This window comes from Clarias gariepinus, chromosome 18 (assembly GCF_024256425.1).
Source record: "Clarias gariepinus isolate MV-2021 ecotype Netherlands chromosome 18, CGAR_prim_01v2, whole genome shotgun sequence".
In the NCBI taxonomy this organism is placed as follows: domain Eukaryota; kingdom Metazoa; phylum Chordata; class Actinopteri; order Siluriformes; family Clariidae; genus Clarias; species Clarias gariepinus.
This window is the reverse complement of record NC_071117.1, coordinates 14,605,001-14,632,055: the sequence shown is the minus strand read 5'-3', so window position 1 is coordinate 14,632,055 and position 27,055 is coordinate 14,605,001. Positions and strand designations below refer to the sequence as shown.

The window sequence follows — 27,055 nt, the reverse complement described above, 5'->3', positions numbered from 1 at the left end:
CAGGATTTAAATATCGAAATAAATAAGAATAAACCCAAATCTGGTGTACCAAGTCAGTACTTTCAACCAGTCAATACAAGGAGCTGTTCTTTATATCTGTCATATGTGTACAGTAGTAATGTTCAGCCATTTTATCCTAGACAACATACAGTACATGCACATATCTAAATATATTCAATTGTTATGGATAGAGTTTAAAAACAGCTAGCTTCAGTTAACTTCTGACAAAATCACTTACCACATAAATCCAAGAGGTTATATCCAGATATTCTCCAAAAGACACATACAGTATAACATTTGCCCCAGCAGTCAAACAAGCTGCTTTATACCAAAAAAGACTCTATTGGATGAATCAGTGGAAAGAAATAGGAGATTGTTTAACCGTAACACTATTTTGAGTATTACAAACTGTATTATATCAGCAGATATTTTTATATATATATGTATATATAAAAAAATTGCTATAGATTTATTAAGACTGTTTATTACCTGTAAAATAATTTGGCCTATTATACAAATTAAAAGCATGGTGCTCTTTACCGGAGGCATCTGAATATTATACGCAGGTTTTTTACTCTATTAGTCTGGCTGGTCAGATGAATGCTGTTTCAAAAGTCACTTTTTCTGATTCTAATGAACAAGCCCCGCCCCTTTGTGCCAACTTTTCAGCACTGAGTCCAGTGAAGCCTCAGGGCTTAGACCATCTCTCATCCTCAGCCAATTAGGTCTCAGTGCTGGAACCGTTCTCTCATCTTCAGCCAATCAGGGAAATTAGGCCTTGGGCTCTGCGCAAATGTGTCCCAGATGATTGAGAGAGTGTCATCAAGTGGAACATGAAGGGCCGTTATAAGGGATGTAAGATACCACCACAAGGGAGGTGTGTGTGCGTGTGCGTGTGTGTGTGTATGTGTGCATGCGTGATTTATGGCAGTTTTCCCCACTCTGTCAGTGACATTTAAGCAGTGATAATTCTCAGCAGGTGCTGAGTGAGAACGTTGGCGGTCTTAGGAATAGATAAATGGATGTTGCACTTACATAACTTGAAGCATCAGACTAATTTGAAGACAAAAGTATACTTTTTTAAAGTGATTTTTTTTTGATGGCTTTAATGGACTACGGATGTGCTGTACCGTGCATATGCATCAGGGAACAGCTTGCTTTTGTCTAATACAGATTTCTGCAGTTTAACCTTGCAAAGCCTTAGCTTAGAACTGAATAAACACATCGCATCATCTCATTTTATCATGAGAAGGATTCATCTTAACCATTTTACAAGAAGAATACCAGGTGAAAAAGCTGATAAAGCTGTAGTTATTTGTGATTCCCTTGAACAATTGGTTGTACAATTCCCACAGACAGAATACATTGCATGAATGCAATGACTTACAATTTAATAAGAAGCTTGCATTAAAAAGCTCTAGTGATGCTAACTTAGATAAAACTTATATTTGTTCATTGTCGTTTGTCCTGCCCACACACTTTTTTGTTCTTAGTTTTAAATTGACTAATTGTCAAAATTTACAACAAATACGTGGCGTTCAAGTCAACTGGGACTTTTGATTATGAGTTATGAGTGAAAACTCTCTTTATTTCTCTATATAATCCCCTGCTAAACTAATGCACTTATTCCAGCATTTCACTTGTGCTTGAATACCATCTAGGTAGAAAGTTCTCTCAGTCGCTGGAGCCATGATCGGACTGCCTGCTTCACTTCTAAAACGCTGGCCCCCCAGGAACTTAAAATTTCCCAAATATGTGGAAATGGCATGGAGCCATAACTTATAGCCAAGTTCTTGTAATGAGCAAGTGGTGTACAATCATAAATGATTGTATGTACGGTACAGTTCCCACAGACAAATGCGCCCCTACCACAAACTGACAACAATTTATCTGTTGATTTTCGAAAATCAGATGTTCAACTCGCTAAATGTTCACAAGAACGACTACAGTAAGCTCAGACTCACCTTGTCTGGGATCGAACTGCCTTCTTTAAAAGGTCAATTGGTTTTACGCCTTCATTCATTCATCCTCAGTTTGACTTGTAAAAGCAGCCACCACGGCTAAATGTTTTACTTTATGTCTGTTTATATTATTTCAGTATTTTTAGTAAATCTTAATGTAATTTCTTAATGTAACACATTTGAGATGCGAAGCATCATGAATTATCGAAGAAAAGGCAAATTAGGTCATGACGTCATCGGGTGACTTTTTGGTATTTGAGCAGGCATTATCTACTTCCCCCTGAGAAGTATTTTTCTGTGTGTGTGTGTGTGTGTGTTTGTGCATACATGTGTGTATGAACGTGAACCAGTAAGGCTCTGTTTCGTGGATTTGAGTGTGATTGTAAAAAAAACAAAACAAAAAAAAAAACAGCGTTGTACCAGCAAGAAGCTTTTTCAACAATTATTTGTGGAAGTATACACTACTGTATGTGTGTGTGCGTTTGTGTTGATGTCATGATCTCACCAAAGTTGTTTTACATGTATGTATTTGTTACTAGGTGACTTAAGGTTGTTCAAATCTGCACAGCTTTAGCAATAAGCATCTCTCTTTCTCTCTCGCTCTGTGGTTGTGTGTGAGTGAGTGAGTAAGTGAGTGTAGGAAGGCTCATTTGAATGGTTGCTATGGATACAAACTGCTGCTAAACTGAAAGGCAAAACCAAGTGGCGCATCTCTCTGCATTTTCTGCTTTTTCTTGTCATTCGCTCAACATTTTCCTCCTTTTTTCTCCTTAAAAAATATTTTCTTGCATTTTTGTGTTTTTTGTCAAGACTATTTCTCGTTAATCACAACATGCTTTTTTAAAACAAAATGAAATGATTCATTCATAAAAAAAAAAGTATTAATCTTCCTTAGTGCCCTTTCTCTGATGCTTAGTATATCATTCCTGCCTTTTTATGTCTTGTGACTTGGGCTATTTCTCATTTCATTTTTATTAATTAAGCTCTCATTTGGGCGCTACATGGTATGTGCTTATTTCATTCTTCTTCACAAGCCTTCGCAACTCTTTCTCTCTCTCTTTCTGTATCTCCTCCCTCAGCTCTTTTCCTCCCACTCGCTCTCCTCTTCCCCTCTTCCCTCGCTACAGTCGTTCCTTTCAACAGAAGTGAGCGCATTCACAATTAGCATGCGTACCTGCAATTAGCCCTGACAAACCTCCAATAATTATCCTGTAAGAGCTGCCTTTCTTTCTGAGATACCCCCCCCCCCCCCCGCCTCTCATTCTCCCTATAGCACGCAGCTTGTTTACATCAGGCGCCCTTCTCCTTAATGCCAGTGTACAAGCCCTTAAAGGCCCTTCTCAGACATGCCTTTGTTTCCCTTTAACTTATCAGCTTCATGTGTGAACGTGGTCATCTTATCTTACCTCAACAGTTATAGATCACATCCAACATGAAAGATGTTTGAATGGCATGGCATTAAGACGCGCAAGGTTTTGTATAGTAGGCCAACCAATCATGACAGTGTAGTAAAGGGTTTTTATATATATGAAATAACACATGATTTTAAAAATAAAAAAAAAATCCTATCGCTTGTTGCTTTTGTGACCCATTTTGATTTATTAGTTTCCATCACACACACATACACACTTGCACATTGCACATTTGTTGGTGACTAAGTGTTTGCCTCTGCATTGCTGCTAATGAGAATGGCAGGAAACAATAACAAGTTTCCTTCAGGCATTTCGAAAGGAATGAACAAAAGATGGAGACAGCAAAAGGAAGAGGAAGTGTCGTCTGAGAGACAGTGTGGATGCTTCACAGGATAAAGTCAATAAATGTATACAGGCTTGTGTGTGTGTGAACCGTAGGCATGGGTGCTACTGTACAGTATATAATATTCTATCGATATTGCAAGTATATTGAGAAAGAAATGAGTACTTTTATAGCATCATCCAGCATAGCTGTTCTCAAACTGGGTATGACAAATCTACTGTATATGTGTAACAACTATTTTATTTTTTTTATTTAATTCCTTGATCATTAAAGGAACTGTGTGCGACTTTTAGAGCAGCCTGCCGTCTATGCAGTGAATAGCAACTGCAAGGAAAATATTGACTAGCCTACAGTACAGTATACAGAGCAACCAACCAAACTACCCCAACCACCCCACACATGCTTAATCAGATGCTTTTTAAGGAAATGGGTCGGGCTGTGATTTTAAACACAGGGTTAAATTTTTTTAGGTGAGAAAAATATTAAACAGGAGCCTGAAATAAAGAAAATATTTAAATCTATTGCATGGTAATAGACTAGAAACTGCACACTGTGTCTTTATAATTTTTTTTTTAATTGCTTTTTTTTGTTTTGTCTTTTTTACTATTACTGCAGTTTTGCACATAAAACTAAATATTCTGATACGTATCACAAAGCTTTCGTGATATAATACCCCTGGTGTGCCATTCTGTCAACTGATCAACCAACTGGTGTGTCATTCTGTCTGAACACGTTCAGTGTGTGCTACACATTCGCATGTTCTCTCACTTTCTCTTTCTCTATCACCCTTTTTCTATGTCTGTCGATATCTCCTATAATCTGTCTGTCACTCTCTTTCTTGCTGCCCTTTCAAGATGAAGCTCATTGTGCTTTTCCAATCAATTCCCTTTAAAACTTTTATGCTAACAGAGTCTGCTTTTATGTTTCTTCAACACTCTAAAAATGAAGGTTCAATTCACATAAAGGATTTATTTGTTCCCTGTTACATTGCAACCTATAAAAAAATAGTAACAAATGCACATACCTTCTTTTAGAAGTAATGCATCAAACCATAAAATAAGTATTATGTCTGTGAAATTTGCACGGTAATGTGTGACAACACACCTCGACTCATTAGAGGCGCATTTATCTCAAATGGCTTGTGAAAAATCATTCTTTTACATTGCACTTTATGGAAAACGGTTTTAAAATGGCTTTGGCTTTATAAAGTTGCTGCTTATAGAAATGGCCTTAGCGAAAACATTTGTCTTGATTTGTTTAAGTACCTGTACTCACTTAAGTACCAGGTAAAGTTAAGTTGCAAGGCAAAAAGGTTAAACTGCTCAAAGTATTATTCTGGTATTTTTCAGCTTGATATGTATCAAGATTCAAGATTAAAAAAACTTGATTAATTCCAGAGGGAAATATCATTAGCATCAGTAATTGATGTGTGATTTTAACATTTAACATTTTAACAAAGATCAGAAATCTGAGCCCATTTGGAGACTTTGTGAATGTTTCATGTTTTATGCATGCTTCAGAGAAAGGTATTTATCAGTTAACCTTTAAATCAGAGATGGGTAGTAATGACTTACATCTACTTAAAAAGTTAACTTAAAAAAAAAAACTATGTAGTTTTACTGCACCATACTTTTTACTTTTACTTGAGTAGATTTGCAAAGAAGAAACGCTACTCTAACTCCGCTACACTCAGCCACGTTCGACCTGTTACTTTTCTAACCATTAATTCTACACACGCGGCACAGTGGTGTAGTGGTTAGAACTGTTGCCTTGCAACTCCAGGGTCCTTGTTCGATTCCTGACCAGACTTGATTCCCATCTCTGTGTGCATGGAGTTTGCATGTTATTCCCGTGCTTGGTGGGTTTTCTCCCACAGTCCAAAAACCTGCAGATTAGGCTAATTGGAGTTCTCAAATCGGCCGTAGTGTGTGTGTGTGTGTGTGCGCGCGCCCTGCGATGGATTGGCACCCTGTCCAGGGTGTTTCCGTCCCGTGCCCTAAGTCTTCTGGAATAGGCTCCAGGCCCCTGCGACCCTGAATACAAAATAAAGCGGTATAGACGATGAGTGAGTGAATATCTACACATTTTTGCCAGAGAAATGCAGCCAGTGGATCTACCATGTGACTGTATTTCACCAAATCAGACGTAGCAACAATAATCACATGACTCTGTTTGACCAATCAGCCGCAATAACCGCATGTACTAATGTAAAAAAATTATCTTCAGCCATGGTAGACAGTGAAAGAAATATGTTGCAGTTAGTTTAGCTGTTTTATTTAATGTTGCAATGTTAACATATTTAATTAGCAAACAAGCTAGAAGCTAAAAAATATACGTTTCTTACATTTGTTCTACTGGACACAGTTTATGGAAAAGTGAGACCTCTTGTAAATGTTCTAATGTTATTTTCTATCTGCTGAGCCACTTGGGGTGCAACTAAATATACAGTATATCTTACACTAGCAATAATTTACACTGTTTAATCATATGTTACCTACAGTAGGTATTTGTTTTAAAAGGTTTATGTTGTAAAAAAGTGAGATTAGGAAATTTGTGTTTCTTGTTCCTTAATTTGCTATTTTGTAAAGATATTTAGTTTTATTTATTTATTTTATTTATTTTATTATTTGTAAATTTCAGAATTTGTACATTGTTTTATCATTTTGTCTGATTGCTTACGTAATTTGTAATAATTAAATAAATAAATAAATAAATGGGACATTACGATGAAACAGTTACTCGATACTTGCGTATCTTTTCACCAATTGCTTTTTTACTCTTACTTGATATTATATGTAATATTTCGGATGAATACTTTTTATTTTTACTTATTAACTACAGCTACTTTTACTTGAGTACAATTTTTGGCTACTTTACCCACCTGTGCTCTAAATAAAAAATGTTATGGCTATGTTTTTTTTCTGATTTTGAATTTGTGCCTCTCTATTTACCAGTGTAGCACAGAAATTGCTTATACCACAATGCTAACAAAACTTTCATGAAACTGGAAAGTAAAAAAAAAAAAAAAAAAGGGGGCTGTGCAAAAGTCTGGAATCACCCCTCATTTATTAATTTATTTAACAAATATTTTACTGTGACAGGCTGCAAAAGAAACAATTTTAAAAATTTAGTTGTTTATGTAACAACCTCAGCAGCAACCTTGTTTCCCCTCTCGTCTGTTCAAACCACTCGGCATTCAGCATCAGCAGTATACTAATCACCAGCCTGATCAACTGTCATCATCTGCACCTGTTTCTCACTGGTAAATGCCTAAAGTTAGATGATTTGTTTATGTTTGAACCAGTCACTGTAGGCTTAACAAGCAAAAAACATTCCTCTGAAACGGGTTCTGGTACAGGGACAGGACTGGTCAAAAAGACCTGTTAGAGGCCTGGAGAACTACAGTATTCTTCAAGACTACATTAAATATACAAGAGAGTCTGGAAGTGAATGTGAAGAAATAAACTTGGCTTGGCTCAAGTCTTTTGCACAGTACTGTATATCACACAGATTTGGTTAGATGTTATCTTATAACTTTTTAAGCAATTTTAAGTCATGTGTAAGTTTTAACTTGTGTTTTTACCTACAATTACTGACAGAACACAATAACCATCTTTAAACGTCTGTGATAAATAATTCTAAGAATTTTTTTTTAATCATTACATTAAAAAAATAAAAATAAATGTTATTGGTAATCGCTTCACAGATGCATATAGCTATGTTTATAAATGCTTGAGAATTCCTTTAACTATAAAAGATAAATAAAGACAAGAATAGATGGTAAAATAGATGCTAAATATAGAAGTCGTTACTAAATTTGCCATCAAGTATGACAGAGTTTTCTGTGGGCTTTTGACGTTTCCATGGACCCTGTCCAAAACATGCCATTAATTAGTAGTGAAGGTTGAAGAAGAGAAAGTATGTGACACATATTTCTAAACTCTCTCCCTGTCTCCCTTCCTCCAGGGACGGTGTCTTCACTTCACTGCCATGCTTGTCAGCCTCGGCCTCTTTCCCTCCTTCCGCCGTACCCTCTCCTCGCCCTCCATCCTCCCTTCACCTTCCAGGCATCATCTTTTCTCCTTAGTGCTCTTCCTGTCCCTGCTTCTCTTCCCAGCTTGCGAGTCGCGACGGGGCAGTGGGGGCATGGCCGGGGGCGTGGCCACTGGCAACATCATTGGGCCGCCCCATTACTCTCCACCAAATCCGGTGGCATCAGTGCCCAAGTTGGCACAGGGCCTTAGCATTGCCGTAGTGCTTGTGGGCAACTCAAGTGAAATGGTGCTGGCTGAGGGCCTGGAAAAGGAGGACTTCCTGCATGTACCGCTGGCACCCAAGCTTGACCTGGTCACCATGAATGAAACAGACCCAAAGAGCATTATCACGCGCATATGTGCGCTAATGTCCCGACACTGGCTCCAGGGTGTCGTGTTTGGTGATGACACCGACCTTGAGGCTATCGCTCAGATACTTGACTTCATCTCAGCGCAGACCCACATCCCCATCCTGGGAATCCGTGGAGGCTCCTCCATGATCATGGCTGCCAAGGTAATGCATCATTTTAATTGTTGAAATTGTTAAGTAGCTCCTTGACTTTTCCCTTCAAGATTCTTTCTATCACCTGGTCTACTCAACCAAACTGTGCTGTTGCTGCTGGCACCTGTGATAATTACTTTTTTGCAACTTTAGTATATATCCTTCAGATAAAACCAAGAACATAGTTTACATTTAAAAGAATTTGAAGTATATAATTGGACCACAACGATGTCTTTATTCTGAAACGGCATGCACATTACACATTCCTGGGTAAAATATACATAGAAAAGGTACAAAGGATGTAATTTTATTAATAGTACCATCAAAATGATAAGGAAAATTTATGAGAGTGTAATCTTTTGGTAAAACTTTTTTTGGTTTGGTTACGGGCTCATGATTTTTTTCTCTCTATCTAACTGCAGGTTGAGATTTTTTTCATATGTGATGGGAAAGTTGCGATAAAAGCAAACTTCTTATGGTCACAATTATGAAGATATCCAACTGCAATTTGCAGAATATCTGATTTGGTATTTGGTGCAAAATGAATAGCTGCATTTGTATGGTGGCTTCATAGTTTGCTGGATAATTCTCAATACTAGTGGAAGTAGTGAAAATACTTTCAATGCTACAACAATAATTTGATATCATTAATTAAGTCTGCATTAATTGCATAGGGGTAATGAGACTTTCAGGAGTGTCTCATTAACCTGTCTTGTCTCTTTTGGTCCTGTATTTCTCGCATTCTCACTTCTCTCCTTTGCTGTCTCTCTAGTATATATAAAATCCATTAAAAAATATATATATAAATATAGCTATATAAAAAACATTTGAGTGTTCTATTCAAAGCAATTACCACAATTATTGCACTATTGCACCAGTTGGTGAGTGTCATTTGATAAAGCAATCCAGACTGTCCCAGTGTCCAACGTGTCAAAGACTCTTTTATCTGGTCCAAAGATCATGGGTAACATGGCTCAATGGGAATTGAACTAAGGACTTTGAAGTAGAAAACCGAAGACGTGCGATGTTAGGTAGTAATGCAATGGGCTCATGGGCTCAATATTAATATTCCTGTCACTTCTGCTATTACCAGTACACTGCTGCCTCTTTTACCAACAGACTTTGATGAACGACAGAGACAGAGAATGAAGAAAAGAAAAAAGTCAAAGTGCAAGTGGAAAACAGGGAGGAGAAACAAGAGAGAGAGAGAGAGAGAGCGAGAGAGAGAGAGGTATTGGTTTTACTCTGTAGAAAGCAGGGAAATGAATAGGAGCAGGGACAGAAAGAGAAAAGAGCGCAGAAAAAAGGAAATGTCAGCAAGACTTTTAGCAAATGCCACCAACTGATAGAGTGGGAGTCAAATACAGTTGTTTTGTCATTCTGGAGAAAAAGAAAGGGAGCAAGGTAAAGAAGAAGAAGAAGAAGAAAAGCACCGGTGTCTCAGTCTAATTTGCAATGCTGAAATAACAATAAGTAAGAAATAAAACATGGGAAGGCATGCTGTTAAAGGAAAAGAATCAACAACAGGGTATTGTGATAAGACCTGAAGCAAAGCAGAATTACTGCTACTATAGTTGATTATTTATCTTTCACACAATGTCTCAAAGACTTTTATTTATATAGCATTTTTTAGGTTAACTATTCAAAATTTGGATTAATCAATTAAATAGATATCACATTTGATTATACTTCAGTGTAGCCCTTTATAGTTTTAACATAGAATATCACTTACGTTATAACAGCTGTAAACTCTTTTTCTTCTTCCATCCCATTTGTCTTTTCTTTTACATTTATTATTTGTCAGACAGCCTTTCCAGACCTACTTTATAACTGAATAAATTTCTGAGGCCTAAGAAATAAAGTATTATAGTTTAAACCAATCAGTTATAATATTAACATCACATATTATTAACACATTAGCATTAGACAGGATCATGATGGTCATTTATGACTGCAGGAACCTAAGGCTGAGGCTGAGGTCTGATCCCACTGAAAAGCTAATGTAGCAGTACTTGTCAAAAAAGTCAATGCTGGCCAAGATTGAAAGGCACCATGACACCCATTGCACAACAGTCTGCCACGCAACAGGCCCCAGCAAACAAAGTGCCAACGTCTGGTCCAAAGCCCAAGATCCAGCACCCATCAAGCACCCATGGAAATCACCTGACAAACAAGTCCTGTCCACAGAGGCCAACCTCACAACCCACAGTACCCAAAGGATCTGCTGCCAACATCCTGTTGCCAGACACAACATAGCACACCCCCAGAGGTATTGTGGAGTCATGCCCTGAGGGGCCATCACTGCCCAGGTGGCACAACAATAACCTACACAATATTGGACTTAATGTTTTGTGCATTGTGACGTTATGACTAATTGGTGTTACAGATTAGCAAAGTATAGTATAGTATAGTATAGTATAGTATAGTATAGTATAGTATAGTATAGTATAGTATATAGTGTATATACACAGTCAGGTTCATAAAAAGTTTCGAGAATGACCTGGTTTTCATATTTTTGCCTGTGTACACCACCAAAATCAATATGAAATGAAGCAATCAATATGTAAATGAATTTAATTTAAGGCATTTCACAAAATATTGCATTATCTGTTTATAAATCACAGTATTTCCCCAGTCCCTCCATTTTCACAGGCTGAAAAGTAATTGGACAGCTGACAAATAAGTAGTTTCATAACCACTTGTGTCTAGTTTCTTAGTTATTTTATAAAATTTAAAGAGATAAAGAGTTTGGTGTTGATCCAAGTGCTGAATTTACATTTTGTAGCCTCTTCACTGGAACTCTCTATATCCAGTCCAAAAAGGTGATGATGTAAAGCATGTGATGGAATCCATTGTTAGGCTGAAAAAAACAACCCCTTCAAAAAGATAGCATAAGTATTGGCACATTCATAAATAGAAGGAATGTACTGGCAAGCTCTGCAACACCGAAATGCCTGGAAGGTCACAGAAGACAACTAAACTGGATGATTGCAGAATTCTTTCCTTAGTAAAGAAAAACCCCTTCATAAGGTCTAGCCAAATCCTTAACACTCAGGAGGAGGGAGATGTATCATTGTTAACATACTGTATGAAATGAAGATATGCCATTATGAATGCAAATACAGATGTTTACCTCTTGAGAATGGCCAGTTCTGATACAAGACAAACTTCTACCAGAATTGTGAGAAGAGAAGAATATGGAGACACATCATCTGCCAAACATGATGGAGACAGTGTTACATTATAGTAGTTACCTCCCAAGGCAAAGAAATGGAATGTTTTAAAGGGCCAGGTCACTCGTGTGACTTCACTCAACTGTGCAATCCTATATATAATATAATATAATATAATATAATATAATATAATATAATATAATATAATATAATATAATATAATATAATAGAATAGAATAGAATAGAATAGAATAGAATAGAAAAATGTCACTTATCCACTACATACACTACAAATCGTTAATAAGAATTAAAAGCTATTACATTTATTTATTTATTAATTATCACTGGAATGGAGCGGTGTTGTGGTATGAAGAATGTGGTAAAACACCAAAATTTTATATTGCAGTAATGCAAAGACCACAATCACATATTGACAATACATTTATTCATAATATAGCTAATATGAAATGTAGCTAATCTAAGTAGATTGCTTTTTTTTTCTATTTGCTTTCCTTCATTGCATTTATCTCTTACAGCTTCCCCTTTATTGTTCTCTGTTTTGTGAATTTTACTTCTTTTCCTGTCCTATCTTTTTTTCTCAGATAATCTTAGATAATTGTGTGTAGAAATCATCCAGGAATCATATAGCAAATTAAATAAGGGTGCAGATGATAAGGGTGCTGATGATTCTGTTCTAGTTCTGCATCAGTGCATCAAATTATGGCATAGTTGAGTTTATGCTTGTCTAAATTCTATAGTGAGCTTGCTTTCATACTGTATATAGCACCATCTTATAAAAAAAAAACTTGTGTCATCAGGTCACAAGCTTATATTTTAAGCAGCACCTTTGCATTTAGTTCTAGTTGTTGTAATACTATACGTAGTTTGATCATCATACTTTTTATTTTGTATCATACATTTTGTTTTGATTAATCTAATACTTTAGACTTTTTATAACCACATAACACAAAACCATACTTTTACCCTTTGATTAACAAATGTTTTAAACATTAGTGCATAAGGTCTCTGTCAATACTGTAGCCTGTCTCTGTGGTACACATACTTTGTTTGCATAAAAATAGCAAGGACCAGAAATTCAGCTATCTAGAACATTTAAGAGATTACTAATTAAGCTATTGTAAGTTAGCCTTAGTCAATATTTTTAATATTTTCCTTGGAATAAGCACAAAACTACCATCTGTAACTAATATAATGGTGTAACCTACGGTGCAATGCATGTCAAGCATATTTTTCTTTTTTAATTTAACATCTACCTTAAATCCCCTGAAAAATTAGAAGCTGTACTTTAATGGATTTATTTAGTGGAGTAGATGCAGATTCAGTTGAACTGACAATTTCAGTACCTTTTATTATTATAATACCTATAATATATACCTTTTTATCATTAAAATGAGAAACTTTAAGTTTTACATTTATAGGAGTTATTTATCAATCATTTGAAATGTCTTTTTATTCATCTGCATTGATAGTGAATTGCTTGTCATGCAGCCTATTTAGACTGGGTGACAACATCAGAAGTCCATATAAGTCAAAGCCTACAAAGAGCTAAAATCTACAAAATGATAACTGGTTGGGGAAAGAGTGCCTTCTAAACACGGCATGTTGTAAATCTTCCCGTAATGCAGCTCAGCCACTGCAGCGCATCAGCTATCATGGACACAGGCTAACTTAACTCTACTTATGTTTATATAGTTGTAATGAATCTTCTCAGTGTGATTTTCTATATAAAATCACTAAATAATTTTACGACAATAAAATTATTCCTTAAAGGATATAATCCTGTACCTTTTCAGAGTTTCATGAACAGAAATTTCACAAATTTCCTAAATGTTATGGCAAAATTAAACCATTTATATAGAGCTCGATACACTGGGCCATGTTCACATTTCCAAACCTTAACAATCCCATGTTTTTTGTCATTATTGCCTACATATATAATATCACTCAAATCATCTCTCAAAAATTGGTTTATAGAATCTGGTTTGATTTCAGCTACGTAATACCTGGCATTCTCTCAACCAGCTTTATGATGTTTTCACCTGAGAGACATTTCTAGTAGTCTTCACATGCAGACAGTGTGTGTGATGTGCAGAAGCATTTATATTGTAAGATATATTAGGAGAGAGCAAGAGAGTTTATTGAATAGATAATAAATCTAAAATCAGGAATACATGTGCATGACAGTATGACAGTGGCCATATTTCTCTTGCAAAGTCTAAAAAAGAATCTCTTTTTTTTAATTTCCTGATATTTTAGGGGTAGTTAAATTTTTTTGCAGGGGTTTTAAGATGTAGATGTGTTGGAAATTTTGCTGATCCTTGTCTCTCTTAACTTTTCTTTAGGTTGGTAAATTTCTCTATACTAAATTAAATAACATTTTGTTACTTTGGGATTTTATATTTAGTTTTGTATTTAGCAATTTAATTACTGTACTTTGGTTATAATTTAAAATGTTACTCCTGTGTAGCTTATACATACCTACTGTAGGCTTGGGTTACAGCATGACGATGTTTATACCAGCTGCACTTTAAATAAATGGATTATTTCTGTTAATTTTTAGGAATAATAATAAAAAAGACTATGCTAAAATTCTTATGGTAAATAAATTCTTATGTAAAATCAGCTCAGAAAATATATTACAGATTTATTATTAAACCATCTATTCAAATGCATACACACCCAGTATGGAATTGCATGTGTAACTACACAGATAGTAAAAATAATTTTAAAAAGGGCATTTAATATAATAGATCTTTGTTATTTAAAGAACAATTTGATATATAACTTACAAATCTCAATATAAAAAACCCTATTAAATAATCTGTTAATATTCTTTAAAAAAATCTGTTAGGATATTAATATAAAATGTTACAGTTATACCTCTTGCTTAAAAAAAAGGAATTTTTTAATTCACTCTTACTCATCTTACCTATACCGCTTTATCCTGTATTCAGAGTCACAGAGACCTGGAGCCTATCCCAGTAGGCTTAGGGGATGAGGCAGGGTACACCCTGGACAGGGTCCCAATTCATCGCAGGGCACACACACACTCAGTCACACACTACAGGCAATTTGGGAATGCCAATTAGCCTAACCTGCATATCTTTGTACTGTGGGAGGAAACCTGAATACCCAGATGAAAACCACCAAGCATGGGGAGAACATACAAACTCCATGCACACAGAGACAGTAATCGAGCCTGGCCGAGAATTGAACCCAGACCCTGGAGGTGCCACTACACCACCGTGCCGCCGCCACCACTACACCAATTTTTTAAGTATTGTAGAAATTTTTTAATATTTCAGTGCAAATCATTATGATTGAACGTATCTGTACAAATTAAAATAAGTTTAAAAAAGAGATCGAGAATATGTAGAATGGAAAAAGAGGAAGGATAAACATGCCATCTGGAGACAGAGATGGGTAGATTAGGAGCACACTGTACACTCTGAGAGAGAAGGAAAAGAAAGAAGAAGGGGGTGTTATGAAACGAAGCGAACTGTGGGGGTGTGAAATAAAGGAAGCTTCTCAACATGCAATTACAACATGTTTAAGTTTGCAAAAGGAAAAAAAAAATTTTTGGAACAGAGCAGCAAAAAGAAGGCTGAAGCTGAGCATGGATTGGAGTCATCATCCGGAGACACAGAAAGATGCAGAGGAAAAGAAAGCGAGACAAGGAGGAAGCTCAGGAAGCTAAGAGAAAGGCGCACGAAAAGTCAGAAGAAAAAAAAACATACAAGCATGTAGCTGCAGTTGGGAGATGCAGATGGAGAGCGAGAAAAAGCATGTGAACAAAAAGGAGAGGAGGAGAGAAAAAAGCGGGATAGGGAGGGAGACATTGAGGAGGAGGAGGGAGATCTGTGACATGCCACAGAAGGAGGTGGTTAAATAGAGGGGATTGAGGAGTGTTTTCAACCCTGTCTTTTTCTTAATAATTACCTCTCGCTAACTCCCCCTCTCTTTCTCACACACACATACACACGCATGCACACACTAGCTCCGTGGGCTGAATCGGTTACCATGGCAACCAGTGGCACATACATTTCTATATATATATGTAAAAGGATGCTGGGGGGGAGAGAGAGAAAACGTGCGAGAGCAGAATAAGGAAAATGCAGCTGAGAAGGAGAGAGTGTATTTTTTCAAGGAGTTGGTGGGGGCAAAGGCTCCTGCCATTGATTGTAGAGAGTAAAGAGGACATGTCAAAAGGGATGATCTCTCTCTCTCTCTCTCTGTCTCTCACACACACACACACAACTTTAAGAGCTTACATTAAAAGAAGCGGGAAAAAGTAATTCATTCACAACAAAGTAATATAAAGGAGAACGAGAGACGTAACTTAGTTTGTTATCACATTTTTAATAACTAATTAAAATAAAAACTAATTAAATATACATTTATTGTGTGGCCTAAAGCACATTTTGTAACCCTAAAGCACAATAATTCCTCATTACAGGCATAATAACGAGAGTGTCCTGATTTTCCTCATTTCAACTTGTTTAAACAATTAGGAAAAAGATCTTTAGGGCTTGAGTCTTGGAGTTGCTCTGACCCGGTCCTCTAGCCAACTCTAACTCATATCCTTATGCTTTCCCATTTTTTCAGCTTCCAACACATCAACTTCAGGAAAAAAGCCTCACTTGCTGCTCTTGTGGCATGTTCCTAGGCTAAGGTGGTCAGAGCATACCAAATTGATCGAAGGAAGAAAACCGGTGAACTGGCAACCCAGTCGTGGCCAAGTATCACTGATGCACATGGGGAGTGAAGGCTGGCCCATGTAGTCTGATTCAATAGCAGAGTTACTGTTGTTCAAATTAAAAAAAAGGTTAATGATGGATTAAATAGAAAGGTGTCAGAACACTCATCATTACTGTATGGCTGGCAAAGGGCGGATCCACTCAATATTAGGTGGGTGGGCATAGTTTTATGGCTTATCAGTGTATGTACAGTATATAAAGGTCATTCCTTTAAAGATATGTTTATATACTGCTAGGAAACATTTTCTTTCTATGTAAATTGCTTATAAATTGGAAAATCAAAATCCTCACCCCTGCTCCGCCATAAATCTCTAATATTTACCTCGATTCATAGAAGGTGAGGATACCATCAACAAACTAATAACCGTGAGGAGCCATTAATCATTGCTACATCATCTGCATAGAAAGATGATGCAACGGTCCCTAGCTCCTGTAAATACTCTGAAACCCTTTGATAAAACTGCAAATGAAAGTGATTTAAAGTAGAGCCCCTTTAGGCAGATGAAAACCTTCATCTATTCAAAGAACTAGTAGCCGTTTTTTTTTTTCTACTAAAAACAAATGCATTTGGGAAACATTATGCTTTGCATGTTATGTCACCCACCTTCAGATTTAATATAAGAACTGGTTGTTAGAGTAAAGATTGGGCTTTGATCATTTCTCTGAGAGTGGTGGTCATGCTGTGAAGCTTGTGCTGGCCAATCAGCAGTGTGTATAGGTTGATCTCCAGAAGCAGTTGTGGCTCATTGATTAAAGCATTGTTCTAATGACCAGAATGTCATGAATTTGAATCTTAAAACAATTAAACTGCCACTGTTGGGGACTTTACCACTCAGTTGTATCCTGTCTTCTAGGGGTCAGGGGTGGCTCAGTGGTTAAGGCATTGATTACGGTTTGGATGATCCCAGGTTCAAATCCCACAACCACCAGGTTGTCCCTGTTGGGCCCTTGAGCAAGGCCTTTAACCCTCAACTGCTCAGATGTATAATAAGATAAGAAATTTAAGTCGCTCTGAATAAGGGCGTCTGCCGAGTGCGTAAATGTAAATGTATAAACTGTGACATATTTGGGTTTAAACTCTCAACCAAAGCAATAAGATGAAATTTTTTTTTTAAACGCACCAAAAAATTACTAGCCCCATTGTTTAGTTTGGATTTTCTTGGCCTGATCAGATTGTCAAGTCATGACAGTACATCTTCATAATTGAAATAAAATAAAAAAATCTGATTCTTATGTGAACGCGTCTGTCCTCTGAAACTGCACGCATGCGCTTCGATAGGTCTAATCAAATAATTAATTTCAGATATGACGTCTTACTAGCGTCTTACTCATACAAAGAGACAAAAAGTCACATGAATTTCAACCTGCCCATTTTCATTCTAGTTCCTCGATTACATATTGAATATGCGTCAGATCTAGGACCACATACTGTATGAAAGTGATCACATAATTTAGATACGGATCTGTATCACATAAAAATAAACTTTGTGTTACTTCAGGCTAGTAATGTAAAAATAGGAAACCTTCCTTCATTCTTCCAGATCACATATACTGTACATACAGTATGTATTTGGACAGTGGTACAGTTTTTGTATTTTTGTGCCTCAGTACTGTATACCAAGACAATAGATTTAAAATAATCAAGCTTTAATTGTAGTTTAACTTCAATTAAAGTAATTTAACAAAAAATATTGGATTAACCATTTCGGAATTACGGCCAGATAGGGATACCAGAAAAGTCTACAATTAAGATGCTAACCTCAAGCTACAGACCATTGGGAACACACAAAAACAGGAGGACCAGATTCAGATAAAAGATTCATTTAGATTAGAATTAAAGGAAGAGAAGAATATGTGAAGGGTGTGTTATGGCCTGTGCATGCATGTCTGGGAATGGAACTTAGTTCCTTTTTACATTTTTTTTTTAAATTAATTATGTTCCAACTGATAAATGTATACAATTAAAATGAATTAAAGCTCCATTGCTTTGTTCCAATGTGCCCATGCAGCTATTACGATTTTTGCAGCTCAGTCCTCAAACTGCACCTGACCACATAGTGAGCAACCCTGCTAAATTCTTTTCTAAATCCTCAAAAAAATCCACTTCCAATCAATCCAAACACATTACTGACTGAGAAAAGGTTGTATATTAGCGAAAGCAACAATAACCCTAATTCATATTTTCAAAGAATGGCACATTTAAGTTTATATTTTATAGCAAAAAAAACAACATAATATCTCACTAGCCTCCTAGTTCTTCATAAAACCAATTTTGGAAGAAAATGCAATGCAAACCAGTAGGGAGTCTTGCAACACTAAAGAACCATTAAAAAATTTCATACCATCCAAGTGCTTGACAAAAACATTTATACGATTGGTTCAGCATGCCATCAATACCAGGTGCACAGCCAAATAAAAGCTGCTGAACAGCAATAGTTAGTTCCTGGAATTCAATATCAGAGTGCAGTGATTTGATTTGTACTGTCCCCAATTTAAGCAGTCCCATCAATAACTCGTCTGTACAAGATGGATCATGAGCATCAGCTCAGCAAAGGTCTGGATAGAAGTCAGTGGCAATCTGCCGGCTCTATAGTCAAGGGTCCAATACTAGTTTGAATCTTTGTTATAGAATTGGGTAGAAATTGAGTTTTAAAAGAGCCAGTATCTTCAAACTATCGGGCAAAATATTCTGCAAATAGTCTTAGAAGTCTGTGTAGCTTTTCCTTTGGTTGGGTTATTCTGATCCCCACTATATACTTCTCCTGTATACTGATCTTCCAATAGCAATTCAATGTTTTCATTTGTTTATTCCTGTATAGGAACTTACACCTTTTATTCTTAATACTGCTGCACTCAGTGCAAAGTGTACTCACACATTTTTTCTTCTGTACACATACTGCAATATGCCCTACAAGTCAACTCATTTGAAAACATACCTCTCTGTTAAATTGTGCCATCTCACTTAACAAAATTAGAAAGTTCTTGTTTAATGTGTTCTTTAGGAGAAAATGGCGGTATATTGGAGTACATAATTTTAGTCTCTAATGAGATAACAAGATAGGATAAGTAAATAAAGTTATTCTTACAGCAATTATGGACTCAATTAACTAATCAACAGAGTAGTTTCTCTTTCTAACATTACTTACATTTGTGCCTAGATGTAATTGCTAGCATTACTGGAGACAACAGGCAGTGTTACAGTTTTAACAAGATGAAAGTTTCACATCAGACTTGATGACAGAATGAGAGAGAGAGAAAATGTCCTCCATAAAAGCTGTCAATCAAAATCTTTAATCTAAATGCATACAGTATATGCGCTGGGTGCGTTGTAATGGCCACTAAATTACATCATTACCTGTTAGCTGTTTAATTCATATCTATGAAGATTCTGTACACATTTGCTTTATTCAGTGACATAAATTACAGACCAAATGTAGATAGAATTGGAGTTAAGCTTTTGGTTTATTTAGTATTTGTTTTGGGAAGTCACAGGTCCAGGAGTTTCTGGTACCTGAACATATTGCGTCTTCACACTATGTATGCATATGGGTTGCTTAAAATGCAGACTGAGTCATTGAGACTTTTTTTTTACATAGCAAATGTTCATTAACCTAGGTTATTTATTTTAACTGCAGTTTTAAACCAGTTGGACCACTTTTAAATTTAGGATATTTTATATATCCTATATATATATATATATATATATATATATATATATATATATATATATATATATATATATATACAATAAAAAAAACACTAAAAGACTTTCAAATAACATGAAACCATATTTTATTTACAATAGAGCATAGAGAACATAAATGTTTTAACTGAAAAATATTACAATTTTATGCACAAAATGAGCTCATTTCAAATTTGATGCCTGATACAGGTCTCAAAAACATTGGGACTGGACATGTTTACCATGGTCCAGTCCCTCATCTCCTCTCACGTCAGGGCATTGAGGTTATGAGTTTCTGGTGTTGGAATTGGGTTCCATTCTTGCCTGATATAGATTTCCAGCCGCTAAAGAGTCCGTGGTTGTCTTTGACGTATTTTTCGTTTAATGATGCGCCAAATGTTCTCTGTCCAGAAGGTGAAAGATATGGACTGCAGGCAGGCTACTTCAAGACTCCGACTCTTCTACTACGAAGCCATGCTGTTGTAATAGCTGCAGTATGTGATTTTGCCTTGTCCTGCTAAAATACACAAGGCCTTCTCTGAAATAGACGTCATCTAAAATCTTTATACTGTATACCTTTCAGCATTCATAGTTCCTTCCAAAACATGCAAGCTGCTCACACCGTTTTCCATTTCAGTATGCACTCCACACCATCAGAGATGCTGGCTTTTGAACTGAATGCTGATACCACACTGGAAGGCACTGTAGACGATGAAATTTGCAAAGCCCTTGCAGTTTGATGTTAAGGAACCTTGTTTTTAACTTATTCCACAATCTTTTTACATACTCTTTTACAGATTGGAGAGCCTCTGCCCATCTTTTTTTTTTAAGAGACTCTGCCTCTCTATGACATCCTTTTTATAGCTAATCATGATGTAGTCCTGATGCTAGATGTTCTCCCAGCTAAATCTTTTCAAAATTCCTTGCTTTTTTCAGCCCTTTGCCCCTGTCCCAACTTTTATGAGATGTGTAGCAGGCAACCAATTTAAAATGAGCTCATTTAGTGGATAAAAGTGTAAAATGTCTCGGTTCAAACACTTATGTTCTCTATGTTCTAAAAAATATTGACTCATGTGATTTGAAAGTGGGTGGGTCTGGGTTTGATTCCTGGACAGGTTTGATTTCTGTCTTGGTGTGCATGAGTTTCCTTGTTCTCGCTGTGTTTGGTGGGTTTCCTTTAGATACACCAATTTACTCCCTCAGTCCAAAGACCTGCAGATTAGGCTTATTGGCATCCCAAATGGCCCATAGTGTATGTGTATGCTTAGTGATGGATTGGCACCCTGTCCATGGTGTACCCCTGGGATAGGCTCTAGGCCCCCGTGACCCTGAATGCAGGATAAGACAGTATAAACGATGAGTGAGTGATTTGAAAGTCGTTTTAATTTTATTTAAAAAAAAAAACCAAACAAACAAACAAACAAAAAAACAGGTTGTAAAAACAATACAAGACTCTCACTTTTTTTGTAATGGATATTTATCTAAATAGCACATGCGCTATATTTTAGACTGTATGTGAGCCTCACTACAGCATGTAACACTTATTTGTGTGATCATGTAACACTTATTTGTGTGAAGCAGGGTTCAGTGCATTGGGTGCATCAAATCAAAGTTTTGATCTAGGTTTGATGTAACAACTGAAAGCACGCACACTTTCAACTTTGTGAAACTTGAATTTATAATTAGATCCACAATGAGATTCATTAATGTAAAGACTGTCTACTGTAGTAGGTGACTCCTAAAGGACTTTATACAAGTGGGACCCTCTGTATAACAATTATATAACAGTTGTCAAGCAATGTTTTGCTGTTCATATGCTGAAATATGATTATACAGTATTTGTAGGAGTGCAGCACTGAAATACACTGCCTTGACAGCTTGAACAGTGACCACTATGCATGATGGTTGCATCGCTTCATGTGCTTCCCTTCTTTCCCTGACCCAGCCATCAATCTGGAATAGTGTCAATCTGGACCCATCAGACCACATGTCCTGTTCTATTCTTTCAAATTCCATTATTTATGCTTCCTAGCAATGTTAAGACTTTTTTTCTGACTTTTTTTAGTCTCACTAACATACAGTATGGCCACACATCTGTTTAGTCCTAGTCCTGTGAGTTCTCTTTGCATTGAAAATGCATATACAATGCTCTTACTTTTACTATTAAAAATAGCTGTGATTTCGACTGTAGAATTTTTACAGTAAAATTTCGCCTAGCATTTAAGTCATCTCCGATCATTGTCATTCATGACACATTTCACTTTCAAAGTTGACAGTTCAGCACCATACTCCCTAATAGGTGGTGGTAAAGTTATAAGATTATATTGTGACTTGTATTACATTTTTCAGAACGCCGCAGAAACCTTATAGTCTAACTTTCATATACTGTAATCAATTGAATTGAATGGACATCTTAATAATGTTCTTTGTTAGCTGGGAGCTTGTATAATAGCCTAGAGACAGAAATTAATAACCAAAGCCTTAAGAAAAGATGGATGCAAAAACCCAAATGGTCATTCTCTGACCACATCACACACTCCATCTGTCCACATTCCCAGCATTCACAGAGAGAAACAAATTGTGTGATAGAGACTAATGGTAGACAGATTGCTCATTGTATAATGACTAGAGGCAAAACCATTTCTCGAATATCTCTAGCAAGACTTAGGTGTTCTTAAACTAGCATTGTTATCTTCTACACACGACTGTGGATTTTATTATTCTCCCGAGTACATAGTTTCTCATGTCCTGGCTAAACCATCAGCTCTTCCTCATTGTGTGGCATAAAACAGCATGTGTGTGTGTGTGTGTGTATTTATGTGTGTGCACTAGAGAGATAATGAAAGCAGTATTGTTCTCTGCAATTATGCCATTGGTTAGAAAGTGCCGATAATCATCCTCTTCATATTAGATCATAGTTATTGTCATGCAGCTGGGGCAATGGAATGCAATAATGCCCTGGCCATCAGCAAGAGGTGAGATTTGTGCTTCCATCCTATAATGCTTGCTGCTATGGGATGCCTGTTTGCAGCCAAGTGTCACCGCACGGGTCCAAACGGTTGCTACGGAGGTGTGGAGTAATCCTGAGATGGGGTGGCGTGTTAGGCTTGTTTTGTGCTGCAGTGACGTGCAGTCTCTCACACGCACACACACATTTTAATCACTAATATATTCATAGAAATTATATAGAAATTTTTATTTCTATTTTATTAATTTATTTATATGTATAATGAAACATAATACAGTACTTACTAACATGCTTTTTTTGTGTATCAATTTTTAATAATTTTTCATAGTAAATAGGGTGTTAACCTTTGATGCTAATCGTGTGTTGGAATGTAAATCCAGCTAAATGTTAGCAGTGCAAAAAATACATATAATTATTTATACATATCTGAGTAAAATGTTAATATTTTTGACAGTTTTGTCTTGCTCATGTAGTCATAAACACTCTATGTATGCGATTTGTAGCTTGTGTCTAGCTAGCTTCCATGGTTTGGAGATAGTTGCTTTGCAAACAATGTTCTCAATATTTTTTTTTGCATCAAAAGGGGGGTGGGGGGTGGGGGGGGGTTGCAAAGAGCAGGATTATTATTATTATTATTATTATTATTATTATTATTTGTGTGTATGTGTGTGAAGAGTTTTTTTTTTGTTGTTGTGGTACCTAGTTAGCCTAAGGAATGTTCCAGTAACACCAATTTTTGGCTTCTCTTTCCTTTGTGTGTTAAAACAGTTTGGATTCATTTCAAATTTTGTGAATTTACATTCATTAGCTTCCGTATATTTACCTTTCTGATGTGTTTGCTGTTTGTGTGTGAATTAGCGATTAAGTAAAATGGCAGTCTAATTCAGGCAGTTTACTGTATATTTATGCTAGTCAGAGGCCCCCTAGTGGTGAGTCTCTGGTGTGTGTGTGGGAACATGTGTTACTGTGGAGATGAGTGATCCGTGATCTCTCTCTCTCTCTCTCTCTCTCTCTCTCTCTCTCTCACACACACACACACACACACACGTATGTTTAACTGTATTTCTCACAATCTTTGTTTATGTGTTGGTATGATTGTCCCACTGAGGAAGGAAACCCTACAGCGAGATCATCTCCAAAGAGCTCCTAGAGAAGGATCAGAAATATGATCATGTTCTCTCCATGTCTTTTAGTGCTAAGTAATTCTGTGACTTGTTTAAATGTAAAAGCAACCCACGCATTCTCTCTCTCTTTCCCTCTTACTCTCCCCCCTTTTCTCATCTGCCGTCACTTTTGATCCCCTCCTCTTTCTTCTTCGCTTCTCTTTTTATCTCTGCTTCCTTTTTTTCAATCTCCTGTTTCTATCCATCCTCTCCCCTCTTTAGCTTTTCTTTTTTCTTCTATCATTTCTTTAACACTATGTAACCCTTTATCCTACTTCCTTTATCTCTCCTCTTCTCTTTAATGCTTCTCTTCTCTCCTCTCATTATCTCTTGTTTCCTTTCTCCTTATTACCTCCTTTTGCCACTCCTGTCCTTTCCTCAGTTTATTTCTGTATTTTTTCCTCCTTGCACTCTCTTTACCTTTCTGTCACTCTTTTTTGACCTGTACATTTATCACTGTTGCTTGCTTTACTTCTCCTCTCTTTAAACCTCATAATGCATTGTCTGCCTTTTATGTAAAAAAAAAAGATCCTCTCTTTCCCTCTCTTGACTTCCCTCACTTGTGGGTATCACTGTCCTCCTCTTCTTCCGCCTCCACCTGCTTACCACTCCCTCCCCCCCTAAATATTTATATACCTTCTGGTGTCCAGGTGTTTAGTGGAGTTGGACCATATGTTCCTTATTTCATTTTTTTTAATATAAACTATGAAGAACAGAAATTCTGGGTCCAATGTACTTCATTCCTGTCCATTTTCTGGTCCTTCAAATGATCTCACGCTCACAATCCTGCTCTCTATGAGTCGTTTCTGATCGTACTCGGGAGTGGTGTACTTCTAGGTTGAAATGTGCCTGTGTGAGTTTGTGTGTGTGTGTATGTGTGTGCATGCTGCTCTTCTCAAAGATCACAGGAGTCTGAGTGTGTGTGATAGATCAAAGGGGAAAGTGGTGAAGACACTAAGCATGCCAATGATTACAAGGTCTCTGTATCTTCCTGTGTATACTGTGTGTATATGTGTGTACATGGTGAACCCTTTTACTAAGATTGTGCGAGAGTCAGTACTGGTTCGGATTTGAAGCAGACCCATATTATCTCCAATTTGTTTTAGTCATTGCCAGTTCCCACCCACTATAGCTAGTTCTCTCTGATCATACAGCAACCAACCAGAAAAAAGTGAGACTCGAGACTATTTTACCTCTTTTAAATTAAAATTTTATCTTAATTCCAATCTTTCATTTAAACTTGTCCTCTTAGCTTGTAGGGATTGTACTTGCTGTATTTACTGGAAATGGAATTAAATGCTCTTCAGGTAAACTGCTAGTGATCTGTTTGCATTCAGCTCTATTATGATCAAATGTAGTTGTACTGTATTATGATGTCCTTAAACTCAAATTATAATAATTTTAGCTTCATAATCACCTTGTACCTTTAGAAATCTTCTTTAGAAAATCTGTAATGTTCAATGGTTGTCTGTCAGAAGAAACCCTTAAATGGTTTTATGTAAATCATTTTTAAGAGCCTAGAAACAATTATTCGTCTTTTGAACCCTGAATGAAAATTCCTTTAATCTGCATGTACTGGGATCTGCACAAAATACACTTAATGTCTTAAAACCATATTGCTCTGATATGCTAATATCTAGAGGGTATCGTTGTGGTAACCTTTCCAAAGTTGAGCTGCTCGAATGGTTGTCATGGTCACAGAATGATTCCCGCCCCTAACCTTCTTACCTCAGTAGTTCTTGGTTGCTGTGATTGTGGATTTGGGCTGTGTGTGTGTGTGTGTGCATCTGTGTGAATGTGTATGTGTGAGCGTATGTTCCGTAGAATACAGTACAGACCATATGTCGCCGTGGGTGGGAGTGTATGCTTGTATGGTTGATATGTATTTATTACTGGTGATTATGCCTCATTATTAGTGTGACAGAGACTGTGTGTGTCGTGTACGTGATACGTATTGAGTCTCCTTGAAAATGCACGCAGTCTCTCTCGCACACAGATAATGAGGATATGTGCATACTATATCCAATATGCATCACTTCATGATGAACCAACACGGTCGACCATTTTTGTAACAAAAAATTAAATTTTAAGTAAATTTTATTCTGTGCTCTTTTATTTTTATAATGATTTTTTTTTAATTCTGCAAGGTATATTGATGGCATGCTCTCATTTACTGTATAATAGGGCTGAAACATGTAAAAAAAAAAAGGAACCTGAGAGGAACAAAATGAAAGATTAAAGATTACAAAATGGAAGATGTACAGTAGGTAAAGACTCCCCAGTGACACAAAGCAATGTTTAATCTTCTCTGAAAGTATGTTAGGTATGTGTAATCCTGTAATAGAAGGCTGTTTTTAGCACGTCCAAAAGAGCATGTTGAAAAGTGTTGCACGTCAGTGAGGTACGAAGAAATGGTAATGGTAATACATCTCCTTTTCTCATGTTCTCTTAGTTCTTGCATGTAATTCCTCCAGTCATTTCCTAATGAAAAAAAAATGCAGTTATGTCCTGTAGATTGGCAATGTGAAATTGTCCTTGGGTGTGAATTCTCCCGCCATGAGCGTTGAGTGTTCCTGGGATTGGCTCCAGATCCATGATGTCCCTGTCAAGGATAAAGATGTTGCTTAAGAGTATACTGAATAATGGGTTTATTTTAGTGTTGTGCATGTATCATCTTATGATAGACAAGGGTGTATAGTGGTTTCCAAACCAGTCCTCCAGGAACATTTACATTATCCTGTCTCCCACCAAGCTCTGCTTGGTATTTTAAGGACTCGAGTGCTTGTTTTAGGTTTGTTAGGGATTTGGAAAGTGTAGAGATGTGGACTGTAGTAAATCCCTGAGGACAAACTTTGGAAACACTGGGGTAGACAAATTGTTTGAGCAGCAGATGGCAAACACTGAGTAAAACTATATAACTACAATTATGCATTTATCCCCATAATTATACTTTAGTGTAGTATAGAGCATATGGTGGGTGACCCTGATATACTGCCTGCCTATCCTGAAACATTTCATCATAAATGTTCTCATCTGAGG

The 27,055-nt window shown here is 36.6% G+C and overlaps 1 protein-coding gene across 3 annotated transcripts in view; it reads left to right on the top strand.

Annotated features, from left to right (window-relative positions):
• Positions 1-27,055, top strand: part of grin2bb (glutamate receptor, ionotropic, N-methyl D-aspartate 2B, genome duplicate b) — a 119,060-nt gene that overhangs the window by 12,992 nt on the left and 79,013 nt on the right. For all 3 annotated transcript variants that reach the window (XM_053477071.1, XM_053477072.1, XM_053477070.1), the window contains exon 3: positions 7,683-8,264. In XM_053477071.1, coding sequence (XP_053333046.1) covers positions 7,683-8,264 — 582 coding nt within the window. The remainder of the gene's footprint in view (positions 1-7,682; positions 8,265-27,055) is intronic.